Source organism: Erinaceus europaeus, chromosome 3 (genome assembly GCF_950295315.1).
Source record: "Erinaceus europaeus chromosome 3, mEriEur2.1, whole genome shotgun sequence".
In the NCBI taxonomy this organism is placed as follows: Eukaryota; Metazoa; Chordata; class Mammalia; order Eulipotyphla; family Erinaceidae; genus Erinaceus; species Erinaceus europaeus.
This window is the reverse complement of record NC_080164.1, coordinates 150,437-162,496: the sequence shown is the minus strand read 5'-3', so window position 1 is coordinate 162,496 and position 12,060 is coordinate 150,437. Positions and strand designations below refer to the sequence as shown.

At 55.5% G+C, this 12,060-nt stretch overlaps 1 protein-coding gene across 1 annotated transcript; it reads right to left on the bottom strand.

Annotated features, from left to right (window-relative positions):
• Window positions 1–257: 257 nt before the first annotated feature.
• KCNF1 (potassium voltage-gated channel modifier subfamily F member 1) lies at window positions 258–2,257 on the bottom strand. Its single transcript, XM_007538365.3, has one exon. The coding sequence runs from the start codon at window positions 1,965–1,967 to the stop codon at window positions 483–485; it is 1,485 nt and encodes a 494-aa protein (XP_007538427.1). The 5' UTR covers window positions 1,968–2,257; the 3' UTR covers window positions 258–482.
• Window positions 2,258–12,060: the final 9,803 nt, after the last annotated feature.

Below are 12,060 nucleotides of genomic sequence, written 5' to 3'. Positions count from 1 at the left end.
TGTCCCCAGCTCTGTGACTATCCCCCGGGGAGTGCCCGGGACCTGGCCAGTGTGGGGACTTGTGGGCACCAGGCCCGAGAGCAAGTCCTGCTTTGATCAGCCCACAGCTAAACCACAGCTAGACCACCCAGCCCAGCCCTACCCTGGAATGCACACCCACCTCCTGTCCCACCACCCAGGCATGCCAGCCACTTCTGGGGACATGTCTGGGGCCGGGGCACAGCATACTGGGACAGAACCTACACCATGGGCAGGTGCACAGAGCAGGAGGCTTTATTAGGGGGACACAGAAGCAGGGGAGGGCTCCTGCCACCAGCCAGCCCACCCCCCACGCAGCACGGGCTTACCCGGCCTCTCGGGGGGGCACCCAGGAGGAGCTTCAGGGTCCTGTTCAAGACAGAGCGGGGGAACGGAGCACAGCCCCTGCTGGGAAGTCACCCATCTGTCCGTCCAGCTGCCAGCCCAGTCCTCCCTGACCCGGGTCACTTGCAGCTCTGCAGCCGGGTCCTGCGGTGCTTCTCCTCGGTCAGGAGGGGGATGAAGGTGTCACTGTGGGACACCCGCAGCTGGCTGCCCCAGCTCGGGCCCTCTTTGCTGGCTGCGGGCTCTGGGGGCAGGGTGTCCAGGTCTCCGCGGGAGCCCCCCGCCTGGGCCTCGCCCCCCGTGCCACCCGAGCTGAGCTCCATCAGCTCCAGCTCGTGCTTGGCAGCCGTCTCCAGCACCCGCTGCTTGTTGTAGTACCTGACGAAGTTGTTGATGATGGGGTGGATGGGCAGGGCGATGGCGATGACCCCACAGAGGAAGCTGATGGCCGCGTTGAGCTTGCCCAGCGTGGTCTTGGGGTAGATGTCGCCGTAGCCCACGGTGGTCATGGTGATGATAGCCCACCAGAAGGACTGGGGGATGCTCTTGAACAGGCTCTCAGGGTGGCTCTGCTCCATGGTGTAGCCCAGGGCGGAGAAGACGAAGATGCCCACGGCCAGGTACATGAGCAGCAGCCCCAGTTCCTTGAAGCTGCGCTTGAGCGCATAGGTGAGCGTCTGCAGGCCTGAGGAGTGGCGAGCCAGCTTGAAGATGCGGGCCACCCGCATGATGCGCAGCGCCTGCACGGCCTGCTGCACGTTGGCCAGCTCCATCATGCGGGCACCCAGGTGCGTGAGCGTCAGGCTGACGTAGAAGGGCAGGATGGCCAGCACGTCCACGATGTTCATGAAGGACAGCGCGAAGTGCAGCTTGTTGGGTGAGGAGAAGAAGCGCAGCAGGTACTCTAGCGTGAACCAGCCGATGCAGGCCGTCTCCACGTTCTCCAGAGTGGGGTGCTCCACGCGGTGGCCCTGGGCGTCCAGCACCTGCAGCTCCGGGACGGTGCCCACGCACATGACCACAGAGGACACGAGGATGAGCAGGAAGGACAGCACAGCCACCACGCGCGCGGCGCACGACGACTCGGGCTTCTCCAGGAACTTCCACACACACTTCTGGCAGCGGCGCCAGCCGCCAGCGCCATCGGCGCCCAGGTCGTCCAGGATGAGCTGCACCCGCCGCGCGATCTCCTCCAGCTCCTCGCGCTTCTCGTGCAGGTGGCTCTTGCAGCAGTCGTCCAGGAACTTGAGGTCCACCTTCCAGAAGTCCATCTCGCCCTTGAAGCAGATGGGGCAGATGCCCTTCTTCATGTGCACCTCGCCGAAGTAGTACACCTCCACCACGCACTTGAAGGCGTCGGGGTCGCGGTCGAAGTAGAACTCGCGCCGGCCCGGGTCGTAGTCGTCGCACAGCGAGAAGATGGTGTCGTAGCCGCCCGCCAGGCAGTGCAGCAGCTCGGCCAGCCGCGTCTCGGGGTAGCGGCTCAGGAGGTCCCCGTCCAGCACCTGCCGCACGCCCCCCACGTTCACCACGATCTCCGCATCCTCGCCCGCCCGGGAGCCCTGGCTGCCCGGCTCCTCCATCTCGGCGGCGGCCGCGTCCATCCCGCCCGCTGCCTGCCCGCTGCGGTCCCCGCCCGGCCCCGCCCGAGGCGCTCACCTGCCTGGGAGGCTCTCACCTGCCTGCCCGAGGGGCTCACCTGCAGCGCTCACCTGCCCCGGAGGTGCTCACCTGCCCGCCCAGGGGGGCTCACCAGCGGGGGAGGCGCTCACCAGCCCAGCCTGCTGATCACTTGCAGGGCCCGGGGGGTGGGGGGGGTCAGCAGTTCTGGAGGTGCTCACCTGCCCGGCCTGAGGGGCTCACCTGCCCAGGAGGCGCTCACCAGCCTGGCCTGAGGGGCTCGCCTGCCCGGCCCGGGCGCTCACCTGTCCTGAGGGCACAGGGCGCGCGGCAGCCGGCAAGGGCGCACTAGCACGGGGCAGCGGGGCTCACCGGGGCTCGCCAGGGCTCTCCGGGACTCCCGGCTCTGGGCTCCGGGGCGACCAGGCTCTGGGCTCCGGGGCGACCGGGCTCTGGGCTCTGGGCTCCCGGCGTCTGCAGGATGGCACGTCCGCCGCCCGGGGCACTCACCTCGGCACCGGGAGGCGCGACTGGCGTGGGCTTGGTCCCCGGGCGGTGGGTGGTCAGGGCTCCCTGCCTGCAGCTGCGGGTCCCGGGCGGGCAGCGCGGTTCCGGGCAGCGGCCCCGGGGTGGGCGGGCGCGGCTCCCTCCCTGCGGCTGCGAGTCCCGCGCGGTGGGCGGACAGGGCTCCTGCCGGTGGGCGCGGCTCCCGGGGGTCGCGTGGGCAGCCCCGGGCAGTGGGCGCCAAGGGCGGAGAGCGATGTAGGACTGGTGGTGCCCGAGCCGCTTCAGACACAATAGGGATCCCAGCCTGACGTCAGGAGCCTCTCCTGTACCCTCTTCTGGCAGAGCCGCGCGCCGCAGCCCTGGGTGGGGGCAGGGGGTCCTTCAAGGGGGGGTGGCCCTGGGCACACGGAGGAGATTAGCCCTGGGCACACGGGGATTAGCCCTGAGCACACGGGGGGTAGCCTTGGGCACACGGGGGTAGCCCTGGGCACATGGGGGGCGGGGAATTTGCCCTGAGCACATGGGGGTTAGCCCTGGCCACATGGGAGGTTAGCCCTGGGCACACGGAGGGATTAGCTCTGGGCACACGGGGGCATTAGCCCTGGGCACACGGAGGTTAGCCCGGAGCACATGGGGATAGCCTTGGGTACAGGAGGGGATTAGCCCTGGGCACATGGGGTGGTTAATCCTGGGCTCATGGGGGGATAAACCCTGGGCACATGGGGGATTAGTCCTGGGCACATGAAGGGATTATCTAGCCCTGGGCACAGGGGGATTAGCCCTGGGCATATGGGGAGATTATCCCTGGGCACACAGAGGATTATCCCTGGGCACACGGGGGCATTAGTCCTGGGCCCATGGGGGGATTAGCCCTAGGCACATGAGGGATTATCCCTGGGCACACGGGGAGATTAGCCCTGGGCACATGGAGGATTAGCACTGAGCACATGGAGGTTGACCCTGGGCACACGGGCGAGATTAGCCCTGGGCACATGGGGCATCAGCCCTGGGCACATGGGGCATCAGCCCTGGGCACATGGGGGATTAGCCCTGGGCACATGGGGGATTAGCCCTGAGCACACAGGAAGATTAGCCCTGGGCACATGGGGCATCAGCCCTGGGCACATGGGGAATTATCCCTGGGCACATGGGGGATTAGCCCTGGGCACATGGAGGTTAACCCTGGGCACATGGGGAAGATTAGCCCTGGGCACATGGGGGATTAGCCCTGAGCACACAGGGAGATTAGCCCTGGGCACATGGGGGATTAGCCCTGAGCACACAGGAAGATTAGCCCTGGGAACATGGGGGGATTAGCCCTGGGCACATGGGGGTTAGCCCTGGGCACATGGGGGTTAGCCCTGGGCACACAGGAAGATTAGCCCTGGGCACATGGGGGATTAGCCCTGGGCACATGGGGGGATTAGCCCTGGGCACATGGGGGTTAGTCCTGGGCACATGTGGGGTGGTGGCTAGCCCATGGGACCCAGGCTGGTTAGCCCCATAGTATGTGTACCGCTGATGCAAAGTGAGGGTAGGGTAAATCCTAGGAAGACACTGGGAGTGGGGGTGGGGGAGATTTTCCCCTGGGCCACTGTGAATCTGTGGCAGTGGTGTGGCGCAGTGGATGGGTGTTGCCCTGGGCTGCCAAGCAGCTGCCATCAGGGTGTTAGGGGTGGGCATTAGCCCTTGGACACTGTGCACCTGCAGAAGGGCTGCTATGGGCCACCAAGGCCTGGACTCCAGTCAGAGCCTGCACCTACAATTGGCTTTCAGGGCAGAGAGACACAACCAGGGAGCCTGTTGCTTGGCCCATGCTGCTTCTGTGACCTCTGCCAGGGTCCCTGTGGTCCAAATGCCCCCAGATTCCACCTGGTCAATCTCCCCTACCTCCTGCCCTGTGCTGTCCCGGAGGGTTCTGCACATTTCTTTCACCTCCCCCTGTGCTGCAGAATGAGCCTCCTGCACTCTGCCCCTCCACACAGTGGCCCACAGTCTCTCCTCTTTCAGCCCTCCAGCCCCAGCTGTCATTCAGGTTGCAACCATTTGAAGAACATCCCCCTTAAACCTCTCAGGGCTTCTGGCACACCACCAACACTGCACATTTAGTGGGTTTCTTCAGTGGACCAGACACTGTTCACAACTATTCTAGGAGCCTGGGTAGTGGCACACTCAGCTGAGCACACATGCCACCATGCACAAAGACCCAAGTTCAAGCCCTCAGTTCCTATCTGCAGGGGGAAGCTTCCGGAGCAGTGAAGCAGGTCTGCAGGTGTCTCTCTGTCTCTCCTTCTCTATCTCCCTTCCCCCTCAATTTCTCTCTGTCCTGTCCAAAACAAAGAAATAAATGAAATACACACACACACACACACACACACACACACACACACACACACACACCACACCTTTAGGAGGTTGCTCAACTGGTAGGCCACTTAAGTTAGCATGCATGAGAACCCAGGTTCAGTGCCCTTGGCTGACACATGGGAGGATAAACTGCAGAGGATAAACATTGCTAGCAGTCGAGCAATGATTCAGTCACTCTCCTTTTGTTTTATTTATTTATTTGATAAGACAGATAAATTGAGAGGAAGTGGGGAGAGGTAAGAAAGAAAGATAAACACCTGTAGTCCTGCTTCACTGCTCATGAAGCCCCCCCCCCAGGTGGGGCCCAGGGATTTGAATGGCCTTGTACTTGGCAACGTGTGCACTCAGCCCGGAGGACCACCGCTCAGCCCCAGTCTCTCTATCTTTCTATCTACCTAAATCCTGTCTCCATCTTTCACCCTCTATCTAGTAGAAATGAAAGAAAGTTAAAAGACCACTAGGAATAGTGAAGTCAAGCAGGCCTGGTGCTCCTGTGATAATCCTGGTGGTCAAGACACGTAAATTAAATAAGTGATGAGTATTCTAGCAGAGTCTTCAGGCTTGAGGGGGTCTAACAAAACTCTGTGTGATGCCAGAGATGTGGGTACCTGCCCCAATGCATTTATCCCAGCTCAGGACGGACAGCACCAGAAGGATCCCTCGTGCCACCAGCTCAGTCGTCCCCTCAGCCAATGTGCAGGTGCGGGAGCTGAGTGGGTGAGGCAGAAAGGGGATGTGGGGAATCTCTGTTCTGTTCAGTTTTGCTGTGAACCTACAACTACTCTTAAAAATCAAGACTCTTAAAATATATTCTGTAGGCTGAGGTTTTTAATGTAAGTTGCTATTCATTAATGAATCATGGAATTAATTTGCACAGCATCTTTTCTTTAATGAGATAGTATAAAAGCACTGCTGATGACACTGCCTCTTATATAAATTTTTTTTTAAAATATTTTATTTTATTTATTTATTCCCTTTTGTTGCCCTTGTTGTTTTATTGTTGTTGTCATTGGATAGGACAGAGAGAAATGGAGAGAGGAGGGGAAGACAGAGAGGAGGAGAGAAAGATAGACACCTGCAGACCTGCTTCACCGCCTGTGAAGCGACGCCCCTGCAGGTGGGGAGCTGGGGTTCGAACCGGGATCCTTATGCCGGTCCTTGTGCTTTTCGCCACCTGCGCTTAACCCGCTGTGCTACAGCCCGACTCCCCTCTTATATAAATTTTATCTTGTCTCCATTTAAAATCTACCTGTGACATGTCACTACAGAGTGAGAACTTGAGACTCAGAAAGATTGAATAATAATAAAAGTTGAAAGGCTGGTGTGAAGAGTGCTGCAGGTTCTCTCTCTCTCTCTCTCTCTCTCTCTCTCTCTCTCCTCTGTCTCTCTGTCCTCTCTAAATGTTTCTGTCTTTATCAAAAAACAAATGTAGTTTTTTTTAATAATAAGGGTTGATATTTATTTTAAGTGTGCCAAGAGCTGAGCATCTTTGGAAAGCTTTGCATGTTTCTCGTTTGGTCTCCACAGGGTCTTTCTGAGTCAGCAAAATCTTAGGTAACCCACACAGATCACTCAAGCAGCAAGTGGCAAAGATGGGGTCCACACTGGTCACCCTGTCATGGCCAACACCCTTAGCCTCCTAGACCTGCTCACTTAACTGCTCAGTGGTGGAGCTGAGATTTTCCCCAAGACTGCCTCCAGTTTCTCTCCAATATAGTGAGGCAGCCTGCTGCTACACATACCCTCCACACACCTTCAGTCACTGCTCAGGAGACTGCCCTCCTCAGCTGTCTTCATTTGCTCCCTAATGCCTTTGGGGTTCAGTTCAAATTGCATCTTTGTCTAAGCCTAATGGGATGAAATCCTCCACCCATTCAATCATCTGTCTGAATATGCATTGAAAACACACACACACATCATTCTAGGTGTGGTTCTGGGATCGTACTCTACTGGAGAAGGCATTTTTATTTTTTATTTCATTCAGAGAGAGAGGTGGAGGGAAAAGAAATACCAGAGCACTGCTGAGCTCTGGCTGATGGTGATACTAGGGATTGAATGAACCTGGATCCTCAGAACCTCAGGCATGAAAGTCTCTTTGCAGAACAATTATGTTGTCTCCCCACCCTGGAGAAGGTATTCTTTTTTTTAAATTTTAATTATTTTTATCTATTAAATAGAGACAGCCAGAAATCTAGAGAGGAGGAGGAGGTAGAGAGGGAGAGAAACAGAGAGACACCTTCAGCACTGTTTCACCACTTGCAGAGTGAGGACTGGGGCCTCAAGTCTGGGTTCTTGTGCATTGTAACATGTGCTCAACCAGGCAGCCACCATCCGGCCCTAAGAAGGTATTCTTTATGACTGATAATAACAATTCAGAGCAGTCAGTGTGAGAGGTGCAGGTGGCTCCTGAAATTAAGACGAGACCTGGACATCACCTCGAGGGGGTATCATCTGCTTAGGAAGAGAAGGGCTGCTCTTGCTTACAGTGGTTGTGTTTGCTGGATAAGCAAAGACCTGGTCAGGTGCCTGGGGCTAGGACATCGGTCCGTCTTCTGGAGGGTCACAGTGCTGACCACACGGCCCTTTAGTACATGCCAGATCCTTGTCAGAACCCCATCAGCACACGAATCTGTACTTCCTGCCTTTCTGTGGCCCTAAGAGCCAAGACTTCCTCCTTCTTCCCCTCACACCTGCTAAGTCCTCCCTAGAACTCCCCTCCTCCTCACCCTCAGGACATAGATCCTTTGCCATCTGACCCTAGGCTGACTCAGTTTGGTTAAAGCTTAAATCAGGACAGCAAAGGTTAAAAAGAAAGAAAGGAAGAAAGAAAGAAAAGAAAAGAAACGGAAAGGAAAGGAAAGGAAAGGAAAGAAAAGAAAATCTTTCTGCCACTTTCTTGTTGCAGAGCACTGATGCACAGAGGCTTGAACCAAGAGCCAAGAGCCACTGAGAGCTTTATTGAAGGAAGGACCAGGGGAAAGTCTGGGCTCTGTGTTTAAAAATGGAAAGACCCTTGCTGTGGTCTGTTCAGTCCTGCATCTGACTTCCACCCAAATTGTACATTTTGTGATATCATAGAGATTTGGTGGAGCACCAGGCCTTCTATTCGGCACAAGAAGAAGTCATTTTGACTCATCTGGGCTTTTAGGGAATGGGGAGAAGGGAAGAGCACAGTCTGTTTAGGTATTGTGAAGAATGCTTGTCTGCATTTCCTTTATTAAATATGTATTTCTTTATTTGTTGAGCAATAACATTTGGGGCTGCAGAATGCTTCATTTTCATGGTGCTAATTAAAGCCAGTACATGTGTATCTAAATGATGTGCCTAGACAAAAAGAGTCATCAAGCTGTAATCTAGTCTTCTTTTATGGAATAATCAGTTCTGCTTGGTTCAGTGTGTGAGAGTGTGTGTGTGTGTGTGTGTGTGTGTGTGTGTGTGTGCTTTGCAGATTTTAATAATACTTTTCATTAAGATTCTGTTCTATACGCCATCAAGCATGTAGATTTCATAATTGGCTGGCACTGCCACTGCCACTGGGGCCTCAGATGAGTGCCTACCTGCCCTTGTCAGGATAAAGAAAGTCAGCACAGGAACCCTGCGGGGCCAGGGGTGTTGGGTGGAGAATGGGGTAAAAGAGAGACTGGCAATGCAGAAAGAGTCATCAGGAAACCTGGGCAGCTTGTACAAGTCCCCGAGAGGTTTTTTTCCTTTCTTTTCTCTGCCTCAGTTTTTCATCTGCTCAGTGGAACTAATGACCTTCTCCTTCCTGAGTGCAAGACCTTGTAAGGAACAAACAGAACAGTGTGGTGTGTGGGCAGACGTTATTAAACGTCAGATGGTGGCAGTGGGCAGGAAACAGAGGAAGAGGCAAGGGTGGAGGAGTGGAGAGAATGAAGGGAGGAGGAGGAAAGGGAGGATAGAAAAGGAGGAAGAAGGGAAGGTGGAGGAGAGAGGGTAGGAAGGGAGGGAAGGAGGAGGTGAGACTGGTGGGAGAGGCAGAGGAGTGTGACTTCCTGGTCCTGGGCCCACTGTGGTGACTGCTGTCTGCGTCCACACACTCCTCACCCTCCCTGCTCAGCTGTGACTCACACACCCTGGCTGGCGGGTGGCAGGACACACGTGACATACATGTAGGAGGACGGCAGACTGTGGACTTGAGCAGGTGCCCCGGAGACTCGGGCAGGGCCCGGTGCAGCTCTGAGACTGGTTTTCCTTCTCAGGGAGGGTGGACACAAGAGCGGGAACTCATGCTCCAGGCTCCACCAGTCTGAGGAGAGTGAGATGCTGTTTCATGCTTAGCTCTCAGGGCAGATGGGGGTGTGAATGGAGCAGAGGACTCTTAAAAACATTTAGGACTCTCCCTTTTTACAATTGCAGTAGATGTGGTGGAAATTGAACAAAAAGGGGGGACCCCATCTTTGCGCCCTTAGCTGTCCTACTTCCTTCAGCAGTCTGCATGGAGTAGTCACTCTGGTACTGCGCAGTGAGCTGTCACAGACTAACAGCTTTACATGTTACCTGTCCCCTTGGGTCAGGAGTCTGGCAAGACTCAGCTAGGTTTTGTGTGCAAGGTCTTGTAATGTTTGCAGAAAGTTGCCTGGGGCTAGAGCCTTGTCTAGGACTCAGGTCTTTCCCACCTGCTTATGTTTCTTTGCTTCTAAAGGCTTAATCTTTGGAAGGCAGCAGCAGAGCCTCTTTGGCCTCAGGAAAGGCCAACACTCCTTTAAGAAGTCTGCCAAATGAGGCTAAGTCCAGTCAAGAGAATCTCCCTTTTGGTCAACTCAGACACAAGCTATTACAAGACTTTTCATTCAAAGTTTGCACAAGAGATAAGATGAGGGGAACTGCAAGACCCTGCCAAAAGAAATGGACAAAGAGCTAAATAAATGGAGAGGTGTTCCGTGTTCACGAATAAGGAGACTCTTCTTGTTGTTGGCTTTCCATAGCTTCATCTATTCAGTATAAATCCACTGCAGTATCAGTCAGAATCCCAGCCAGATCTGTGGCTATTGATGAACGAATTCTACAGTTACTCTCTCTCCTTTCCCTCTCCCTGTCTTCCCTGCCCTCTGCCCCTCCCTCTCCTCATCTCTCCCCCTCCCTCTCTCCCCCTTCCCCTCTCCTTCCCCTCCTTCTCTCCCCTTTTCTCCCTCCCTCTTCCTTTCCCTCTCTCCCCTCCCTCTCTCTCCCTCCCTCTCCCCCTCTCCCTCCCTCTCCCTTACCCTTTCTCCCCCTATCTCCCTCTCCCTCTCTCTCTCCCTCCCTCTCCCTTTCCCTCTCTCCCCTCCCTCTCTCTCCCTCCCTCTCTCCCTCCCTCTCTCCCCTCCCTCTCTCCCCCTCCCTCCCTCTCTCCCCCTCCCACTCATTCTCTCCCCTTCCTCTCCTTCCCTTTCCCCCTTCTCCCTCTCTCTCCCTCCCTCTCCCTTTCCCTCTCTCCCTCTCCCTCCCTCTCTCCCCTCCCTCTCTCCTCTTCCCTCTCCCCTCCCACTCCTTCTCTCCCCTTCCTCTCCCTCCCTTTCCCTCTCTCCCCTCCCTTTCTCCCCTCCCTCTCTCCCCCTTTCTCCCCCTCCCTCTCTCCCTCTCTCTCCCTCCCTCTCCCTCTCCCCTCCTCCCTCTCTCTCTCTCTTTCCCTCTCCTTCTCCCACTTTCTCTCCCTCTCTTATAAAGTAGATTAGACCCCGATCTCATTCCCTGTTGCCACACACATTTTTAAAAATAAGTTCATTAACCTTAAGAACAATAGTCATTTTCCAACCAATCTATCTGGTGTACGTGCTCAAACCCAGTGTTTTCCACTGAAGATCAGCTGCAGTGTAGGGGAATCTGGTCCCCAGGACAGCTGGGAAGGGAAACTGAGGCAAGTGCTCAGCTGACCTCTGGCGGCTCCTGGCACAGACACCCCTGAGGGTTCCTCAGGGCACCGCAAATGGCACGTGGCAAGTGTTGTCTCTGGGTGGCCCAGCTCTGTACATTCTCCTGGCCCAGGGTTGAGGGGAAGGGTGGTGGTGGTGGACGTGTGATGGCACGTGGCAAGTGTTGTCTCTGGGTGGCCCAGCTCTGTACATTCTCCTGGCCCAGGGTTGAGGGGGAAGGGTGGTGGTGGTGGATGTGTGATGGAGTCGGAGGAAAGAGGAAGGACAAGGTGCCCGGGGAAGGGAAAGGGACATGGGCAGAGCACGAACTTGAGCAAAGTGCAAAGAGGTGAGGGGATGAGAGTAGAGGGAAAGAAAATTCTGAAACATTTCCTCATGTTTTGCAGAAATGTCATGTCAAGTAGGACTTGATAATTACTGTCATTTGTGGGATGTTTCGGTACAGAAGAACCAAATAATTATGATGTCACAAGCTCAGTTCCTTCCTCCAGATCAGACTCAGCCATGAGAAGTTGATGGAGTGATGGTGTCAGTGTCCTTGGGAGCCTCCTGTGACATGTAGCAGAGCCCTTGGTGTAGAAGCTACTCCCTGTTTCAGATGATCCGAAAGGCCTTCAGGTGTGGAGGATGCAGGTCCCCAGAGAGTTTGGACATTTACCCAGAGGGAGACTCAGACCATTCAGTCTCCTGTCCATGTAGGTATCCACAGAAGCAGGCCCTCTGTTGTGCCTGGGCTGCCCCTAGTGATGGGGGCTCCTGACCGCATGAACATCACTCTCGGAGGAATGTGGCTTTCTGCTGACAGAGGGCCTGGTCCTTGTCCTGGGGCCAACAAGGCACTTAAAATGACAGGCATGCTAAAAAGTAACTTCTGGGGGAAATACAACTGTCTCAGAAGGAAGTGAACAAGCTCACAGATACTGTCTAGGCTGCTTGAAGCTCTTCTCGGAATTCAAGATTTGCACCCACCTCTTTGTAGCTATGTGGCCTTGGGCATTTGCTTCCTTGAGCCTCTGTTGCCTCCCTGACAAAACAGAGTAGCCAGAGCCCCACCAGATGACTGTTCTGAGTGGCAGAGCCCGCACACCGTGAGCTGCAGCATGAAGCCTGACGGCTTGGCATCTGTTCTTCCCCAAACAGGGGCTGACTGGGACCCAGACCACCACCTACAAACTTGCTTTAAGCTTCGCACCACCCCGAATCAGAGTGAAAGCCGTGAAAGCCTTGTGACATACACAGCCGTGTCACTGATTAGTCCTTCATTTTCCACTCACTGTCTAGCTGATTGCAGGGCTCCTGAAAAGAATGCGTCAGAAACAGCTCCCAAGGC